Source organism: Amphiprion ocellaris, chromosome 10 (assembly GCF_022539595.1).
Source record: "Amphiprion ocellaris isolate individual 3 ecotype Okinawa chromosome 10, ASM2253959v1, whole genome shotgun sequence".
Taxonomy (NCBI): domain Eukaryota; kingdom Metazoa; phylum Chordata; class Actinopteri; family Pomacentridae; genus Amphiprion; species Amphiprion ocellaris.
Window position 1 is genome coordinate 14171228 of NC_072775.1, and position 20308 is coordinate 14191535.

At 39.2% G+C, this 20308-nt stretch overlaps 2 protein-coding genes across 4 annotated transcripts in view; both read right to left on the minus strand.

Moving 5' to 3' along the window:
- tcf3a (transcription factor 3a) overlaps positions 1-1682 on the minus strand; it is a 29172-nt gene extending 27490 nt beyond the window's left edge. For 2 of the 3 annotated variants that reach the window (XM_023275948.3, XM_023275946.3), the window contains exon 1: positions 1161-1682. The gene's annotated coding sequence lies outside the window, so the exon portion shown is untranslated. The remainder of the gene's footprint in view (positions 1-1160) is intronic. The other variant, XM_023275947.3, reaches the window with a different exon arrangement.
- A 9589-nt stretch (positions 1683-11271) lies between these two features.
- map2k2b (mitogen-activated protein kinase kinase 2b) lies at positions 11272-17933 on the minus strand. The gene is made up of 11 exons (XM_023275920.3): positions 16839-17933; positions 16538-16748; positions 16259-16405; positions 15202-15279; positions 14493-14544; positions 14109-14233; positions 13555-13768; positions 13263-13315; positions 13091-13152; positions 12884-12929; positions 11272-12658 (listed from the first exon to the last, which is right to left on the minus strand). Exons 1-11 carry the CDS (start codon positions 16925-16927, stop codon positions 12548-12550), a joined length of 1188 nt encoding a protein of 395 aa, XP_023131688.1. The 5' UTR covers positions 16928-17933; the 3' UTR covers positions 11272-12547.
- Positions 17934-20308: the final 2375 nt, after the last annotated feature.

Here is a 20308-nt window from a genome sequence, read left to right on the forward strand (position 1 = left end):
ACAAACATGCCTATTCAATTCTGAGGGCAGGAAAGGATGCAGACATTACAAGTCTAACGGGAAAACCCCATGTAAATAGCGGTGCAGCGGCTAATAGTAACAGAAGAGAGAGAAATGTGCTGTTATGCAAGAACAATACGTTGACAGTACATCATCTAGCAGTGAGCTGAGGTCAAAATGGGGGATAAGTGCTTTTAGCCCCTCCAAATGGAAGTTGCTGGTCTTGAGCACCCCCACCTTTGGCCTGCGCATTTGGAGAAAAGTTGGACGGCAGAAATGTCCATTAAACAGCTAAAAAAAAAAAAAAATCCAACAACAAACAAACCCTGGCGTCAAAAAGCAGGCAGACTGTTGTGAACGGCGTGTGTTTTTAAAGGCTCGTCGGCAGGTTAAAATCCTGCGGGACGTTTAAAAGGACCTAAAAACCTGTTGCCTGCCTTCACGTCGAGCAGCAGAAAGAGATGAACACAAAGACTCCGGGCCAACTAAGTTTCAGCCGAGCGGTCAAAACGCAACAATATAATAAGAAATGCCAACATGTTTTAAAATAACTGCTAAAAAGGCGTTTAACGTTGATTAGAGTTGAGAAACCAAGGATTTGAGCTTAAATTGCTCGTTAGTGTGGTTAACGGCCAGTGGCTGAGGAAGGGGGGGTTAAAAAATTACTAAAGTTACACTTTTTTACTGCGAGATTATGGCACAGTTTTGTATTTTATTTCACAGTGTCCCAGGTTACAGGAGTAAAGCTTTAAAACAAATCGACAGTAGGTGAATGAGAGCGACATTTTAGCCATAAGCAGTAACGTTATTAAAGAAAACAATGTTAGCATTTCTACATTTGTGTGCTTAAAACCCATACACTAGCACGACAGACAGCTAAATCCCGGGGGGCTAACTCACACTACAGATATGCTAATGTGCTGTAACGTTATAGCCCACTGAAGTGAACAAAGAAGTCTTTTCCATCACACAGTAATAGTAATAACACTGCGGGCTGCTCAGGCCGAAGGGACGACGATCCAAGACCCCGCTTTTCCCGGCTGTGGCACTCAGTACAAGTTGAACGTTGCGCTAAAAACTTGATTATTACTCCGGTAACAACGTGACCAACTACTTCTGTCTGACACGCACACGCTCGGTATGAATGTGTCCACATTTACCTGGATTCAATAAAGCGGCATCCAACGGGGAGAAGCGAACGGCTGGAGAAGAGAGAAAAACAAAGTTAGGGATAGGATCCTTCCCCCCGTGGTCCGGACTGTGGGCTTGATGAAGATGAGGAAAGACAATATAAACCACTCCTGTCGCCTCGTCTCGCTGTCGTCTTCGTCACGAACCTGAAAACACGCCTCTCACACGAACCATAACTCTTGTGTTAGTCCGTTTCCTTATTGTTAGAGAAACTGTAACCATTTCATTTTCCAAGTAGACATTTTAACAGCCTCCACATTGTCGGTTCCACTGGAATATCACTCCGCAGCGCAGCCTACGGGAGGACATGGACGCTGAAACATCAGCGGTGTCCTATTTCAATTGAAACGAAGAAAACAAACGAGGAAGGGGTCGACGGTCTTTGTATTGACGCAGCGATTAGCGCAAATGCCGCAAAATGTCACCGTGTTCTTGCTGTGAACGAAGCAGAAACTGGTCTGAGGATCGATTTGTGTGGATCTATGTCGACTGGCGGATGCGGACGTCGCAGCAGAACAGCAGAAGACGGGACGATAATATCTGCGGGAAGACCAATCGGATTCGACCAGCATGTGATTGGCATGTGGAACGTCCAATTATGTTTCAACATCAAGCTTTAGGGCGGGCACACTCTGCCTATAGGTTTTCTAGCGCTTTATCTTTTTTCTAAAACAGTGCCTGAGCTACGAAAAACGTTTCTGGGTGTCAAATAGAGAGGTGGAATCCGTGCTCAGCTATGCCAAACACAGATAAGATTGTAAGAAAGTGCCTTTTAATTGGAAATGTTGTTTAAATTCATGCTCAAAGACACCAGATTATGGGGCGACCTTGCTATGAAAAAAACCCCTTACTAAATGACAGTCATCACAAAGGCTTATATGTATGATAATATTTATATGCTTAATTATTATGTGGAGGGTCATTTTGTCTACTCAACAAGATAAGATGAACTTTATCATCACCAAAGGGAAATTTTCCTTGGGAAGAGGTGAATATTTTTAGCACCGCACAACTCCAGACAACACAACAATAAAACAAAGAACACAATACCTGTGGAAGAGTAAAGCCATACACAAGGAAAACATTGCTATCTAAAAGATACATATACCAGAGGCGCCTCCAAGGGAAGGCAAAGGGGGCCATGACCAACCCTGAAATCTCATTAGCCACCCCTACGGTCACCGTAGCTCAAATCTTGCTTTGCCAGCACATTTTACAAAACATAACATCTGACTGCAGCACATTATCATTCCACTATAGCAGGAAAAAACATTCTGGCTTGTTTGCATTACTTTACACCAATATTATTACATTTTTACATGTACATAAAATATACCTTATTAAAATGTATAATGTAGTCAAAAAAGCAGCATGGCTGCTATAGTGCACTATCCAAATCCCCAGCAAAACTTGACATTTTCAGTGTGTTAGGTTGCTGCCCAGAGGCTGTTGTTGCTGTTTCCCATAGTGAGGAAAATGGTAACACGCTGATAGCAGAAGAGGGAGAATGCCACCTGAAGTGAGCCGTGAATTATACCAGCATCCAACATCCCATAAGTCCAGATACTCTAGATCTGGTAAGTTGAGCTCATTTACTGAAACTCCAGTGTCCAGTTTTCAATCAATGTAACAAGAGCACAAGTGAAAGCAACATTCATGGCTGCAGCAGCTATGCTTGCATAAACATCTAAGAGTGTGCAAGAGACACAGTTTGTGCCTTGAGTAGACACACAGACGTCCTCTGAATTTATCCAATACTTGCTGCATGAGGCAGTAGCAGGATCCATATGAGCATCTCCAAAGTGAGAGAGCTGCACCCGCTTATGCACAACACAACACAGCGGCAACTTAATCATTTACTTATTATTATAAGTTATCCCTGACATGAAGTCAGGATCAGTCAGGATCTAATAGTAAAGACACTGTACAGGTGAGCTGTCACACACGGAGTCAAAGTTTATCAGCTACACTTAAATCATTAGTTACGCAGTTGAATCTGGAGCTCCATCACAGCCGGATATTATTTTACTGTAAAAGTCTAATCCGTTTGCTGAAGTCAAAATATTTTCTACCATATCAGGCTTTTTATAAGGAAGAAAAATTTCAGGATATTTGCAGAAGTGACATAAATGTGCATATGGAAGCTTTATACAATGTGACCTCTCGAAGTAACATGCAGGCCAGTAACAAAGAAAATCCATATTGTACCACAACTGGCTGCATATACAGCAATACGTGCATACATTTTGCGCTTGTAAGAGCCTCATATTAAACCTTACATACAATTACATGAATAATGCTAGTAGAGCAAAAATTAGGTGATCCAGAGATCAACCTTGTAGTTCAAATGCATAGGCCAGAACATCAGGAACTCAGGCTATGTGCTGTCTGTTGAAGCAGTGTCTTGGAAACAGGGATAAAAGACAGAAAATTTAAACGGTTCCTCTTATATTTGCAGGCTCTGTAACGTCTACCTGAAGGTAGTCTGGAAATAAACTGTGTGAGGGGTGTGCATGTCTGACAACAGTTTTGTTATATATGTATAGTAACATGTGCAGTGTTTCATATTTGCTAAAATTGTATTTTTTTAGAGTACCCTGTGTGACCTGTTGTAATATTTGAAATCTTGCTTTATATTCTTCCTAATCTGTGTTTAGCTTTGTGCTAGCAGAAGCAAAAAAACAAAAAAAACAAAACCAAAACAAAAACCAAAACACCTGCACTGAGACGATGCTCCACATGCTCAGTGCAGAAGTGGCAGAAAAATCAAAGAGTGAGGCTACTTCCTCTAGTCAAGCAGAAATCAAAAGTTTATAGCAAGAGCCAGAGTCTGGTTCTCATAAATAGCCTGCTTGGTGTTTTTCATGAGTGGTGGTTTACTATATTATACTGCTGGCACTAGGTGCATCATTAGTTTGCATATTTTATAAATTGACCGTGTTCTCTCAGATGAAGGTTTGCCTCTCATCCACTCCTGTTTGTCTCAGTTTGACCCTGAAGCCTTGGAGTCCACAGGAGACCTTATCTTGTCTCTGGAAGGCCCACACAAATAATTCTGTGGGGGCCTTGGAGAACCTTACTAGTGGAACTGTTAGACAAAGCCATGAGAAACCCACCCCACCTTTGTATTCCTCTGCTGGGAGGAGTATGACGGACAAATTTGCCTATAAGACTGAATCTAACTTTATAGCTTTGGCTCTTGTCTTTGGAAGACAAGAGTCCTGTTTGCATGGTTTACTGAACTCAGATGGTGACTTTGTGAAGTTACTTTAAGTAAAATTTCCATAACAATCTGGTGACAAGGATGGGATGTAGCCTATGAGGCCTGGTGTGTTCCCTCCTCCTCCTCCTGATTACTTTTATAGTTCTCCTGCTTCTGTGGCTGCAGGGAGAACTTCTCACCAACCACAAAAAGCACTGTTTTGGAAACAAAATCACAGATTGGATAAATTATGTGTATTTTACTCAGCAGAGATTCGTAATACACAACAGATAGACTGAAGGCCTTAAATGAACCAAGTCATGCCACCATGTCACAAATGACTCAGAGTTTGACAGCAGTTTTTTTCATAGATACTTTTGTTGCAGTTTTTACCAAGCGGTTTATTTTTGACTTTTACACGGACTGTGAGGGTGTCATCTCATACCGCCGCACCGTATCTGATTAGACTCTCCATTACAGCACTATAGTGTAATCAGGAAATTTGTGCCAACACCAAACAATCTGCAAAGAAAGTAAAGCCTTTAATCCAAACTACCACAGTCTGTAAGTGTAGGGTAGAAAGAGAAAACATCTGTAATTTGAAAATGCTACATAAACATCCCTTAAGAATAACTACAGTGCCCTATAACGACAATAATAGTTGCAGTGTTCAAAGTTTGATATCATAATTTATTCAGACTGATGCCTATTATACTTTAAATCTTATATCTATTCACAATCTGTCCAGTAATGTTTAGCTTTGCATTTGGGGAGGGAAAAAACACCTGCACTCAGAAGATGCTCTAACTTGCCCAGTGCAAAAGTGGTGAGAAAAAAAGAAAGAAAGATTGAGGCTACTTCCTTTTCTCAAAGAGAAATCAAAGGTTTATAGCATGAGCCACAGTCTAATTCACAGAAATTAACCATGTGGTGTTTTTCATGAGTTGTACTGTGATGAAAAGTTCACTGCTGACACTATGTATGTTACTCTTTTGCATATTTCATGTATTGACTGTGTTCTCTCAGGTGAAGGTTTGTCTCTCATCTACTCTTATTTGTATCAATTTGACCCTGAAGCATTTTGAGTCCACCGGAGGCCTTATCTCGTCTCTGGAAGGCCCACACAAATAATTCTGTGGAGGCCTTGGAGCACCTCGCTAGTGCAACTATTAGACAAAACCATAAGAAACTTACCCCCACTTTTTCATCCCTCTGCCGGTAGGAGTATGACAGGCGACGAGGATGGGATGCTGCCTACAGGGCCTCGTGTGCTCCCTCCTCCTGATTACATTCCTTTTACTCCTCATACAAAGCAGTGCTCCATAAACAAAATCACAGATTAGATCAATTATGTGTATTTTAATCAGCATAGATTTGTTAATTACACAAGATATGCTACCTCACATTAGGCCTGGCAATATACAATGGCACCCGTCGCTAAAGTTGTGTCCACTTGAGAAACCCCAATAGATGTAACAAAAACACAAAGTCGGACATGGACAGTGGGACATCCACTGATTTGAGATCATACTTAGCTAATGGGGTGCATTTTCTTTTGCAAAGTTTGAATAGGAGTGATAATTGGTATAAAAATAGTAGCTTTATCTGGCTGTGACTGTGTTTTTATATTGGACAGAGGTTTAATCTTGCACCCAGTAGAACAATATGCATAAATCCACAAGTTTATTATGAAAAACAAAATGTTCCCGATCTCTTTCTCCTCCTGAGTGGATCTCTCCTTTTGCAGGTGTTGAAAATCCTTATGAAGAGGAGCAGCAGGCAGATGCTTAATTATGACTAAACTTGATGAGAAGTTTAAGAGATTGTGTAAACAGACATTTTCCACATGGTTTGGATTGTGATTTGATTGATAGACAGGAATTTTTTTTCCCTTCACTTCATCATTTTATAGTGTTAATGTTATCTATGCAGTATTTTACCAGTCCTCTAAATCATGAAGTTATTGTTTTTGGAGTTGCAGTGACTTACGAAATAGAAACGTGTTTTAGATAACGAAGGTCAAACTTATGTGCTAAAGTTAAGGGAAGATCTTTAATCAGTACAGTATGACATTGTTTGAAATTATGTTATCACCAAAATAGCAGTTTCACAAATTACTTCCGAAACTTTTTTTGATTACTCACAAATTGATTTCATTGGACCAAAATGGCACCTTCAAAAACAAATTAGCTAAGTGCAGTGCAGAGGCAGGGCTCAGCTGGACTGAGGATCTCCCTCCTGTCCTCACTCAAATGAAAGCAATAATACGGAGCAGGAACAGCCCATTTTGAGATCCTTCGTGACGGGCCAGCAAAGGAACTGGGTCTCGTCAAAGACAGCTGCCAGGAAGATGTGATGAAATATTGAGATCTGTGCTCTCAGCTCTGTTTACAGGCAGGTGAAGGCTGCACTCCCACAGGAGGTGCCAATTAAGGCTCCACAACCTCAAACCAAGTGGCTGAACACTGTTGAAAGAAGCAAAGACCAGAAGAAACCCGGGTGGCTGAGACAGGATGCAGAGTTTGAAATTATGTTGACAGTGATACAGGTCTGGGGCTAAATTTTACTAGACTTATGCACGTTACCTTCAGGATTTCAGTAGAGTCCAAGTAACTTTGGTCCAAACCAGGTGTTCCAGTCTGCTTACTTCCTGTATTGCTTTATGAGTAACAAAAAGGTGGGAAAGCTTTCAAAGAGTAAATGCACAGTAGTTTGTGATAATAAAAGCTATAGTTGCATGCTTTATGATTTATCACATGATACGTGTTATTTAGCACATCTAATTCCACGGATTAGGAAAGTAGAGCCGATGCCTGTTTTGTAGTTCTCATTAGAGAAATGCAAAGGAGACAGAACATTGCACATAGTCAGTATATTACTGCCTTGGTGGGGTGTATTTTCTCCGATCAAGAATTCTTAACTAAATAATTAGAGCCAGCTTAATACTACAATTAGAGCTTAGTTGTTTGAGTTTCAAGAAGTCAAAACTGTAATCTTACACAACTGCATGGTCTTTGACGTCCGGTTGGCAGCACAAGGAGGCACAAAGTTTTTGATACTGAAACTTACATCTCTGACAACAGAGCTTATACATGTGGTTCATACCACAGATGTCTTTTTTTTTTCTAAAAAGCTACATGTCAATTGGAGATTTATTTGGGTGATTTTCCCTCCAGCGTTGAGGCCACAGGGTTTCCAGTTTAGCTAGATTCTTGGTTTCTTTAATGTTATCAGTGCTAGTGGTTTTACCTCACTCCTGTTTCAGTAGAAGCTGTTAAACTGACTATTCATAAAATCTAAACTAATATTCAAGCAATTCAGCAGAAGTGAAACATGTTAATAACTTGGAGTTTATGCATTCTAACCTTTTAGGATGTTTGTTCATTGGAAGTTTATGCAAATAAGTACATATTTTATCTGCCTATCTTGAACATACAGAGACATTGTAATCACAGTTTTTATAGATGGCATTTTCACTGTTTAGTTTTCTGTCTAATGTAATACTACATTCTGAACCACTGATGGAGGTTTCTTAAGGTAAAAGACCTTCAAATAATCTGAACATACCACAGAAGGCATGTTGATTTGAATATGACTACACCTTTCAGTGGTGCACCTTTGATTGAAGTGGTGGATTGCATGTTACTTTATTTATACGTATGTTTTCATATAAAGTATAACAAGAAAGTTCATGCATCCATCATCTATACACGCTTAATCCTCATTAGGGTCACAGTGGGCTGGAGTCTATCCCAGCTGACTTAGGGTGAAAGCAGGAGACACCCTGGACAGGTCACCAGTCTATCACAGGACTACATATAGAGACAAACAAGCACTCTCACATTCACACCTACGGACAACTCAGAATCTCCGATTAATCTCAGCATGCTTTTGGACTGTGGACATCACTAGATACATCACTCTTTTGCATATTTCATATATTGATTTTCATATTGACTCATGTCTCAGATGAAAATTTGTCTCTCATCCACTCTACTCCTGTTTATAACAGTTTGACCCTGAAGCTTCGGAGTCCACAGGAGGCCTTATCTTGTCTCTGGAAGGCCCACACAAATAATTCTGTGTAGGCCTTGGAGCAACTCGCTAGTAGGACTGTTAGACAAAACCATGAGAAACTGACCCCCACTTTTATACCCCACTTTCATACTCCTCTGCTGGGAGGAGTATGAGATAAACTTCCCAATAAGACTGAGAGCAACTTTACAGCTTTGGCTCTTGTCTTTGGAAGGCAAGAGTCCTGCAGGCACATGTGTAGTTTACTGTAATAAGTAACTCTGATGAACGCTTGCTCTTTCTGAATTTACTTTTTGTAGAGTTACCACAACACGTACCTTGGTGGTTATGTCAACAAAGCTGCAGTTAAGGGCACATTTGTTTTGAGACTTTCTAGAGAAAACCTCAACTGGTTTGGGGGAAAACAACCTAACTAACATCTGTGCTGGCCTTTACGAGAAAACTCAGCCATCCACTTTGTGGTTTACAAACACACACGCACACACATGCACACCATGCAGTGCACACATGCAACTCAAGCACACACCTGCATGTGAGTAACAGTGAGGCAGGTTTTCACATTATCCTTTTACAGCTAAATTGTCATCAAGATTTTGCCTTCATAAAATTGTAACTGCACCATACAAGCATGATGTCTTCATTTGCTAGATTATGTTTTTTTTTCTTTTGCTCTAACAGTAAAAGCAGAACATGTTACCACAAGATTGTTTACTTTGTCACTGGAACAAGCAACCAATGCTTAGAACTGCTTTGTTAAAGACTGATGCACATGAAGGCAGCTCTAGATTTTTGCAGCATGTTGAGGAGCGTTCAGTTGGTGTGAGCACATCAACCTCATTATGACAAAACTAGTTTCATGTCACAGATTCGATGTGAAGCTCCTCCAGTACACCTGGGGAAAGGTGGCGCATGTATCCGCATGGAAGCGATCATATCACTGCTCTATACGAAACATCAAACACTGCTTGGTTTGCTGCCTTTTTAAAAAGTAGGACACACAGGATTGAGGCAAAACAACATCAACGTTGTATGATAAAGTGCAAGACAGGAAAAAGGGCTATATTTAGAGTGGAACTCCATTTTCCTAACCCCAAAGTGTGTACCCTCCTCTCCACCCACTCTTTCCTGGGCTCTCTCTTCTTCTAGAAACCAGTTCTAAGGCTTTGTAAATGGGTTACCCCCATGCAGCCACCCACGCATCAGGTACAGTATCAAAACCTGGGGCATCCTGTTATGACTTTTGGTTTCCTGTTTCCTGCAAAAAAAACACAGCCCCCTCTTTCTCGCGCACAAAGGCACTTATGTTCTCGTCACACACCAAACAGAGCAGGGCTGGGATCAGCTGCTAAACAGCCTCCCAAACTTATTAGCTTGAGTGTTTGTACTTACAATCCTGGCTCAAGGATTTGGGAATGTATTCAGTAAAAACATCACACTGCCAGTTTGATTCAATAAATGAAATAGTGCCATGTTTTTGTCCTTCTAGGTTATTTCCAAGAGAACTCCATCCAGAATTTAAGTGTATTTTTTGACTGAGTGTCACACTGTGTTACTGTAGCGGTCAGCGCTGTGATATACACAAAGCGGCAGCATTGTGAGGACCTCATTATGCTATATGGTGACAAGAGCAGCTGTTTTACCCCATTCTTCGCATTTAATTTGTTTTCATTTCATGTATACATGTACTCATTTCACATGCCAGGGAGGAAGACGTACAAGTGCCAAGGGACCACTGAAACGGCAATAACAGCGGTGTGTGTGCTCGTGTGTGACCCGCAGGTCCCCGTTTGCCAAAAATATGAAAATAACACCATTCGAGACGCACAACATGCTGCCACTGCACGTCCCCCACCAAGATACCTGAGCATCTCTCTCAACAGGGGTCAGCCACATCACTCTTAATGAGCAGAAATCTTTCTACCTTCCCGCGGTGGCTGTAGCCTGCCGTGCTGAATGCTCAGCGACGGTGTGCATGGTTAATTGTATTGGCACAAACTCCCGCTCTATTATGTTCAGGCAGTTTGACGGTGCTGAAGCAGAATTTTAACACGCTCATTAAAAGCATTTTTCAAACAATTAATTTTATCAGTTTCGGACGACGTCACCTTTTTTGGGGGTTTGATTCAGGTTGAAAAAGCAGTCATGTTCACCATTTTTAACAACTGATGTCTAATTTCTTCTGTTCAATAAGGTCTTTTCATTGCACTGCTCACTCACTCTTTTCCTCATTTTTGTAGGAAAAGGAGAAAAGCACAATACCATCCTCTTCTTCTTCCTCATTTTTAGCTCATCTCTCCCCCTTTCTTGCAGATTGGAATTCATTAGCAATCAAAGAGCCACTGACAAACGCCCAATCTTAATTACCCTCTCATTTGCATATTTGCATATAAATGACTGCAGACTTTGCTGTTTTTCTGCTGCAATAGTCCCCCTCCCATCAACACTGCTCAGACGTAGCCACCACACACACAGCAACACTATGTCATTCTCAGAGCTCTAGATCTCACACTTTAAGTCTGAAGTTGACAGACATTAAAGAAAGAACATTTTTTTTGTCTATCACCAGAGACAGATTCAGCTAAACAAACTAATCTCATTGCAATTGTAATGTAAATGGACTACTGGATTTCAGCAATGCTAACATTCACTACCCTGCTCTTGATTTCTTCAGATATCATGCTTTTAACAACCTGGTCGTCCACAGAAAACACCCCTCAGACAAGACATATGAATTTATGACATACTTTAACTGTGCCAGAGGTGCTTATATTCAGTATCCTGCCCCCTTCTGGTGAAACAACAGTATAACAGACATGATTTTCTGGCAAATGAAGCCATAATGATTGCATGATACAATACATACCATTTATTGACCTTTATGATTTTATAAAGACAAAGCCTTTTAGGATTTTACCATATAAAACATCTATATCTTTCAACCAATGTGACACGAGGAAGTACACAAAAAGACAAAACAAAGGAGCAAAATGCCCTAACACAGGACGCACATGTTAATCCATGTCCTGTTGATTTCATTACAGCGTATACAAAAAAAGTGACCATTTGTTTCAGCCGACACTGCCCAGCGAGCCGCAATACAGCTTGCTTGAGAGATCAAAGTGGTCTTGTTATAGTGGGTAATGTCCAGGGGTGAATTTCTGGGATTCCCAAAGGCAGCGTCTGTTTCTACATGGCTAATCTGATGCTAATAAAATCTGAATAAAATGATGCCGCCGTTTGAAGTTATTAAGCAATAAAAGAAGGAGCAGAGAGTCAAGGTTGTAGTTTTAAAAATAATTTTTGGCTTTGACATGAGGGTCTTGCTAGAATGTTTTGAACATTGTGCTTCACCTCAAGATGTCTCAAAATTCACTGAAATCAGTCACATGCAAGACACTTCCAAGACACAATCATTTCCTTTTAACACAGACACACATAAACCAACCTGTTCAGTGAAATAAGTTCATTCTTACATTTCTCGGTGTGTTTGCATATCAGATAAAAAACAAATTCCTATATGCATTAATCTGTGGATGCATACAGATGTCTAACCATGATTGTAATAACAGAGAAATTCAGACACGAAAACTGAAAAGCAAAAAGAAAAAATAGAGAAAAAAGGGGGAAAAAAAGACATTACATTAGAAATGTTCAATAAGTTTGATTTTCTTTTCAGGGATATCTTTTCCAGATTTACACAATATGAAGGACCAAAACAGCTACACAAAATAGTGCAGCAGTGGCCAAGACAAGGTCAGTGATGTAACGGCCCTGAATCCTAATCTAAACTTAACACAAATTAGTAATGATTTCTGTTGTCCACACTGCCAACAAACATTTAGAGGCATTATGATGTAATTGATTTAAGAAGAAAACATTATGATTAAACAAAATACCAATGGACTGACTTTCCACAAAGAATGCCAAGAGTAAATATCTCTCCTAGATTGTGATCTGCTGGCTAAAAGACACAACAGAGCCGATTTTAACATGGAGCCTTTAAAGGTTCAGTGAGGGAGGGTGTGGCAAACAAGTCGTATACAGTATATCTGAGTGTGTGGTTTTAGGCAGCAGCTTCTTCATGTTTTTACATACTGTGTGCGTTAGTAGACTGTGTTGTCAGTCTGCAGGGCGCGTGGGAGTGCTGGGCTGGTTTAGCCCCATTGTTCTACAAAGCCAGCCAGCAAAGTCCACCTCCTCCGCCTCAGACCGCTTGATAAATGTATGGTTCTGCAACAGAACACAATGATATATAAACAAGACATTTTAAACTTGACTGACTGAAATAAACAGAGATTGTGGGTCTGACTCTAACTTTACTGGTACCCACAGCTAAGTTTAAGTTGAGATAATGCAAACTATCCATCATACAGCTCACATGTTCCCAGTGCGAATGGGGCCAAACAGAAAGATGGAACTTAAATTCAAATTCAGGTTCAAAATGAAGACACTTACCATCAGCATTTTCAAGTCGGCCCTGTCTGCTGGATTTTTAATGAGACTGTGGGCACAAAACAGAAGAAGCTTTTAGGGAGAACTTTTCAATAAGTTAGCTAGCAAATATTAGATTACATGTTTATGATCATTTCTGAAAGCTGAAACACTTGAAAAAGATAAGCAAGGGCAACTAAACAACATTGTCAGGCCAAAATTTTCTCTCACCACTTTGTCACAAAATCCTGGAAATCACAGGTGAATACGCCGTGCGGCAGTTTGGGTGGAGGCTGAAATACAGGCGAAAGTTTTATGAAAATGTCATCTCGACAACAACAGAAAAAGACACCCCTGTAATTTTGCAAGGATGACAGAAAAACACGACTTTCTACAATCTTACCTCATTGACTATGTAGTCTAGCAGTTCAAAGATGGCCATTACAGGACCGTGACCTGGGGAATAATGAGTGAGAGCTCAGTCAGAAAAATGCTTCGTCAAAATCGCTGAACTTGACTCTGTGGCTTCCAGCAATCACAGGGCAGACAGGTTAGTAAATAAGAGCGTGCAACTGACTGACATCGGGTTGCGTGATCTCTCATGCAGCTACTAGGAGCGGTCAGCATGCAAATATGCTTATTGTAGTTTCAAATAGCTACGTGAAACACTTTACATATGTGTCTGTGTTGCTCACCACTGACAGGTCTACCCGGTGGTCTGGGTCTAGGTGAAGTGCTGTGTGTCTCTCCTTCTGTATCATCCAAGATGGGTCGACCAAATATGGCTTCCAGTTCTTTAACATCCGGAGGAGGGATGGGGTAGCGTCCGATTGACAACTCTACGAGGGACAAGCCCATACTCCATACATCTGACTGCACAGAATAGTGGGTTCCCTGCAACCTCTCAGGCTGCACAGTAAACATAAATAACACACACAAAAAGTCATTGATTTCACACATAATAAGTTGCTGTTCACTGTTCAAACACTGAATAGAGTGAAATAAATCTGAGTCAGTGGACGACGCCATCTCAAAAGTTAATCCTAGAAATTTTTTTTTAGTTTGAATGAGTCACTGGCTTGAATAAGGTTAGAAATCTAATAATGTTATAATTATCATCACACATGAACAATGTAGGATAAGATATGTGAAAAGTAACAAGACGCAAATGACACACAGGCTGCAGAGTAACATGTAGGAACTAAACTGAATTAATAATTTCAAGGCATAATTCAAAGGATCAACATACCGACATGTAGGATCGTGTCCCAACAAAGGAATTTGCCATAGAGTCTATGAGCTGCCCACTCACACCGAAGTCACACAACTTGATCTCACCCCGTGAATTCACCAGTATGTTTGAGGGCTTCACATCTGGGGGTCAAAAAAAGACGTCATGAAAACTTTGTCGAACTTAATTTCTATAATAAACGCTATCAAAAAGGACTGCCTTCACCCTAAAGGTGTATTGTCTGCTTTTTACACATTTAGTGTGTGACCTGACCAATATGAATAGGTATATACACAGTACACAATAAAAGAAAATTTCCCCTGCTATTGTGCATCATGTCTTACTAATGAAACTCTGTGCTTTTAAACACAAGTATCAATCATCAGCTTTATGATACACTACCTCTATGCATGATTTGGTGTTTTTCTCTTAGATAGGCAAGGCCTCTCAAAACCTGTTTCAAAAAAGGAAAACAATTACAAATGTCAATAATCATGAACAACTTCAATGTTTCAACAACAGTCAAAAACAAGCAAGAAACCTGTCCACTAATACTAAGAGCAGGATTTATTCTGATCTCAAAATTAACAAGTGATTATATGAGTATTAAGGAACTTGATTTTTAAAGCTTGAATCAAATTTCTATAAACCATTGAACAATTTACACTAGTGTTTCATAAATTCCAACCATTTAATATAACATTATATGATACTAATGTACACTACTGTTCAAAAGTTTGGGGTCACTTAGAAACGTCCTTATTTTTGAAAGAAAAGCATTTTTTTTTTAAATGAAGATGACATTATATAAATCAAAAATCCAGTCTAGACTTTGTTAATGTGGTAAATGACTATTCTAACTAGAAACAGCTATTTGGGCCAGCCCTAATATCTAGATAGGGATACAGAGGAACATTTCCAGCAACCATCACTCCTGTGTTCTAATGCTACATTGTGTTAGCTAATCGAGTTGAAAGGCTAATTGATGATTAGAAAACCCTCGTGCAATTATGTTAGCACATGAATAAAAATGTGAGTTTTCGTGGAATACATAAAATTGTCTGGGTGACCGCAAACTTTTGAACAGTGGTGTAGATAACCATATACTTACAGCAATGCTGACTTTTCCTAGAATCTCCTCAGGGATCCTCCTTGCTTCCTTCAGCACCTGGTCCAGAGATCCACCATCCTGCAAAAGAGAGAGTACAACAGCTTATGATACATGCGCTATAATGACAGAATTTCAAAGCAGCACATCTTCTCATTTTTGCTGTGTGACCCGAGTTCAGATATTGACATACAAAAGCAATAGTAAATGAGCATATGTTTGTGCAAAGCAACTGGGCAACATAATAAAAAACGTGTACCGTGTGCCAAGAAAGAATCAACATTTGAACTTAAAACCATGCTACTGCGTACACTTATGTACGGCCTTTGAATATCAGATGCTTCTATTGAGCACGGACATCCACTTTAATGATCACTTTGAGCATAGACAGGGCCAGAACTAAAAGTCAGCTTACTAATTAGTCTGCTGTTTGTGTTGACAAGACATCAGCATAATATCGACAGACAGCTGGCTAGCTAGTGTTAGCTATCCGGCAGGGACAGATTGAATAAGACAGATCTAAAACAGAATCATATCTCATGGTCGGAAGGAACATCTGATCAGCAAAACACAAACATGGCTCAGACTGGTCTGTGGAACCTCTTGATCAACTATAACATAAATCATCAAGAGCTGTGGCAGTCCTGTAAACTGCAGCAGGTCCACATGGATTGTAACAAGCATTAATGTCATAGTTTACGTTTTGTACTGTTGGGACTCAAGGTGGCTAATAATGAATGTTAATTTTCAAAATTTTTTTGTGTGCTGCGCACTGTATTAATTCAATTTCCACGGCAGACGTTTCTCACATCACACATCCTTTACTAACCCTCTTAGAACAACCTACTAATGCATACCCATTACACTTTGGCCCAACCCATTTACTGAGAGAAATGTATAAAAGGAAAGATCGAATTCTATCCTTCATCCAGCCCTAATTTGTACATGGCTTCAGCATGAGTATACAAGATAATGGAGCAAAAAGTGATGATTTCTTTGTGGGGTTGAGCAAAACACTATTTTCAATACTATTAAAAGTCACCATATTCAATTCTCTCACCATGTGTTCCATGCAGATGCTGATCTCTCCATCGCTGTAAAAAGCTCCATAGAAACCCACAATGTAGGGAGAGTTGCACTCATGCAGTACCTGCAGCTCTCTGATGATCTGGTTTCTGATTGCAGGTTTAATTTCTAGGTGAATAAGCTAAACAGCAAAGAGAATAGTTATATTGAATGTGTTTTAACTTCAGGACAAACAACAAGCGCATTTTATTAATAAGTCAGTAAGGTTATATCACTTGAGTAATATTTTTGTAACAGTCTTTTTGTAGCTCACCTTTCGTGCCATGATTATGCCTGAAGGTTTGTGGCACTCCTTGTTGACTACTCCTCCATTGCCTGCACCCAGCTCACAGATACGATGGAAGTCATCATCTTTCAACTCACCGACCTTGGCCTTCTGGGTGAGGAAAGCTTCTAATCTTTTCTTCTGCTGTTCATCCAGGTCCAGCTCCTCCAGTATTTTCTTAAGTGATTCTAAACTGGCCCTGAGAAAACAAATAAATACTGGAGTAAACCATCTGTCCAAATGCATAAATATGCAGGGTTTTAAAACTGCATAGAGTTGGAAAACTTACTCAGATGCTATTTCTGTGTTGGTGGAGGTGGATAATCCATCGCCTGTAGGAGTAATGTTTAAGGGCACTGGTCTCTTCTTAGGAGCCATGCTTAATTGTGGATAATCTATGAGCTGGGATTAAGTGGCACAGCTCTCCTGCTACAGATGATAGTATGCTGAGTTTAACCCCCTCTATGTTGAGGTGTCTGACTTGGAAATGCCTGGCAGGGTACAGTACTGATGTTTTTCCCCTCCACATGCAAGGTTAAACAGGAAACAACGATTATCCTGTAGGTGCTATCTGGACTAACTTAGTAAAGTCACGTTTCCTGTCAGTTAAGCAAACTGTTAGTAAGTACAACAGTCAGCATGTGTAAATGTAAAATAACATGAATTAAACACAGACTTGGCCTCCGACTCAGCTTCAGTGATAATTATCTCATTCACAGTCACAACACAAAGTGCAAAACATCGAATTAAGAACACAAATAAGGTAGTATAGCACCACCCTTAGCTAGTTGGCTAATGTTAGCTGGGTTAGTTGTTTTAGATGATTAGACATAACAGTTACTGAAATTTGTTAGTACGATAACTAGCATTATCGTCACTGCACTGAAGCTAACCAAGTAAATATTTAATACATCCACGCTACACTAGCTACAACGTAACGGCAAACAGAACATTTTCAAAACTAGAGCCATAACTAGCAGCACCTCACGTTAGCTAGCTGGCTAACTTCATCTGCTAGCTGTTGCATGATAGTAGCACATTGAACGCCAACTGATAGCAAGAGACTGTTTTCCGTTACTTCCAGTGCCGTTTCCCCACCCGCTTGTTTAAGTTAGAAACCCAGGTTAATGCGCTGTTTATCCCTGCCTCTCCTTCCACAGGCAGGTGTGGGGTTGCCGCAGACAGACACAGTTAGGTAAAGTTGGCAAGATATTCACAGATTCGGACTTCCGGCCTCAATAACTCATGGGATATACGTTGTAAAAACATAAACAATGCCTCTTTTAAATCGTTGTAAGCTGGACAATGTGCTACAAGGCCAGTTTTATCAAAAGCCGCTGTCTTTCAAGCTGCAGAAATAACATTGATGTCTATGAGCAGCCGGCTGTGCGAAGAGTGAACAGGGACCGTCTGCAAATAGCAAAACCGCTGCAACAGCGAAGAGAGGCACTACACAAATATTCAATTACTTAACTCTTATACACTGTAGCGTCACCAAATTTACTGGAGCCATCAATTGTGTCTTGCTGGTCATACTACAAGTCTTGGTTTGATACTAAATCCAAAATCTGAATGTTAAGGAATTTTCATTATTTAATTATTATTTTATTAGGCATAAAATTCAATAACTTCACTCTTATGAATTGTAGTATCACCAAAATCACTGGAGCCTTCAATTATCTCCTGCTGGTCATACTACAACTCTTGGTGTGATATTAAGTACAAAAGTTGAATGTTAAATAATTTTTATTCATAATAAAATTCATTAACTTCACTCTTATGTACTGTAGTGTCACCAAACTCGCTGATGCCATTAGTTGTCTCCTGACTGTCATAGCACAACCCTTGGTTTGATGCTAAATACAAAATCTGAATTTTAAGGAATTTTTATTGGTAATAAAATTCAATAACTTCACTCTTATACATTGTATTGTCACCAAAATCAGTGGAGCCATCAAATGACTCCTACTGCTCATACTACAACTCTTGGTTTGATATAAAAACATTCTTTCATAATTTTAATGAATTTTATTATTATTTTATTAGTAATTCAATTCAATAACTTCACTCTTATGTACTGTAGTGTCATCAAATTCACTGGAGCCATCAGTTGGCTCCTGATTGTCATACTACAAGTCTTGGTTTGGTAATAAATCAAAAATCTGAATTTTAAGGAATTTTTTATTAGTAATGAAATTGTTGTTATATATCTCAAATATTTTTTGTTGTAACAGATAAAAGTGATCATCCATTGTTTGGGTAGATTGTGTAACATTAATCACCAAAAGTAACTGAATTTTAATGATTTGGGTTGTTTATTGCCATGTGAAGATGTGCACACTATTTAGTGTGCAGGCTTGTGTGTGAAGTTTAAGGATTATGAGTAAATTAGCTTTGATGGCTCTTCTCTTGATGTATGTGGGGCTATATTTTTAGATCCACGATGCACCTGTTTGTCCAAATACATGATACTGAATAGTAATGGAACCTGGAATCCTCATCAAAGAGAGGATCAGATAACACCAATATACCAAACTAAACTGTTTAGACTGTCTCCTCAAGTACTGATGATTGGGAAGAAAGACAATAAGATGCCTTCTTACAAGGCTGCAGCGTTAACTGATTCATTTAAACCATAATGTTAAACAGCTAATAATATTTTCCAAGTTAAGGACTGTATGGACAATAGTTGGAAGAAAAAACCTGAAGGTATGATCAGTAGGACCCTTTTGATGGTTGGATGGAGTTTATTTTCTCTGCAGTGTTTAAGAGTGAAGTGATTGAATTTTATTTACTATAAAAAAATTCCTTAAAATTCAGATTTTTGATTTATTACCAAACCAAGACTTGTAGTATGACAATCAGGAGCCAACTGATGGCTCCAGTGAATTTGATGACACTACAGTACATAAGAGTGAAGTTATTGAATTGAATTACTAATAAAATAATAATAAAATTCATTAAAATTATGAAAGAATGTTTTTATATCAAACCAAGAGTTGTAGTATGAGCAGTAGGAGTCATTTGATGGCTCCACTGATTTTGGTGACAATACAATGTATAAGAGTGAAGCTATTGAATTTTATTACCAATAAAAAATCCTTAAAATTCAGATTTTGTATTTAGCATCAAACCAAGGGTTGTACTATGACAGTCAGGAGACAACTAATGGCATCAGCGAGTTTGGTGACACTACAGTACATAAGAGTGAAGTTAAGGAATTTTATTACGAATAAAAATTATTTAACATTCAACTTTTGTACTTAATATCACACCAAGAGTTGTAGTATGACCAGCAGGAGATAATTGAAGGCTCCAGTGATTTTGGTGATACTACAATTCATAAGAGTGAAGTTATTGAATTTTATGCCTAATAAAATAATAATAAAATAATGAAAGTTCCTTAAAATTCAGATTTTGTATTTAGCATCAAACCAAGAGTTTTAGTATGATCAGCAGGAGACATTTGATGGCTGCAGTAAATTTGGTGACTCTACAGTATATAAGAGTGAAGTTATTGAATTTTATGACTAATAAAATAATAAGACAATAATAAAAATTCCTTAAAATTCAGATTTTGTATTTAGCATCAAACCAAGAGTTGAAGTATGACCAGCAAGACACAATTGATGGCTCCAATGATTTTGGTGACTCTACAGTATATAAGAGTGAAGTTATTGAATTTTATGACTAATAAAATAATAATTAAATAATGAAAATTCCTTAACATTCAGATTTTGGATTTAGTATCAAACCAAG

What these genes read in the sequence shown, in the direction of transcription:
- map2k2b (XM_023275920.3), bottom strand. Translation starts at nt 16,927, where the DNA reads ATGGCTCCTAAGAAGAGACCAGTGCCCTTAAACATTACTCCTACAGGC. An exon ending in AACACAGAAATAGCATCTGA is followed by an intron (nt 16,749 to 16,838) that starts GTAAGTTTTCCA and finishes TTGTTTTCTCAG; the next exon opens with GGCCAGTTTAGAATCACTTA. An exon ending in GCATCTGCATGGAACACATG is followed by an intron (nt 15,280 to 16,258) that starts GTGAGAGAATTG and finishes TCTCTTTTGCAG; the next exon opens with GATGGTGGATCTCTGGACCA.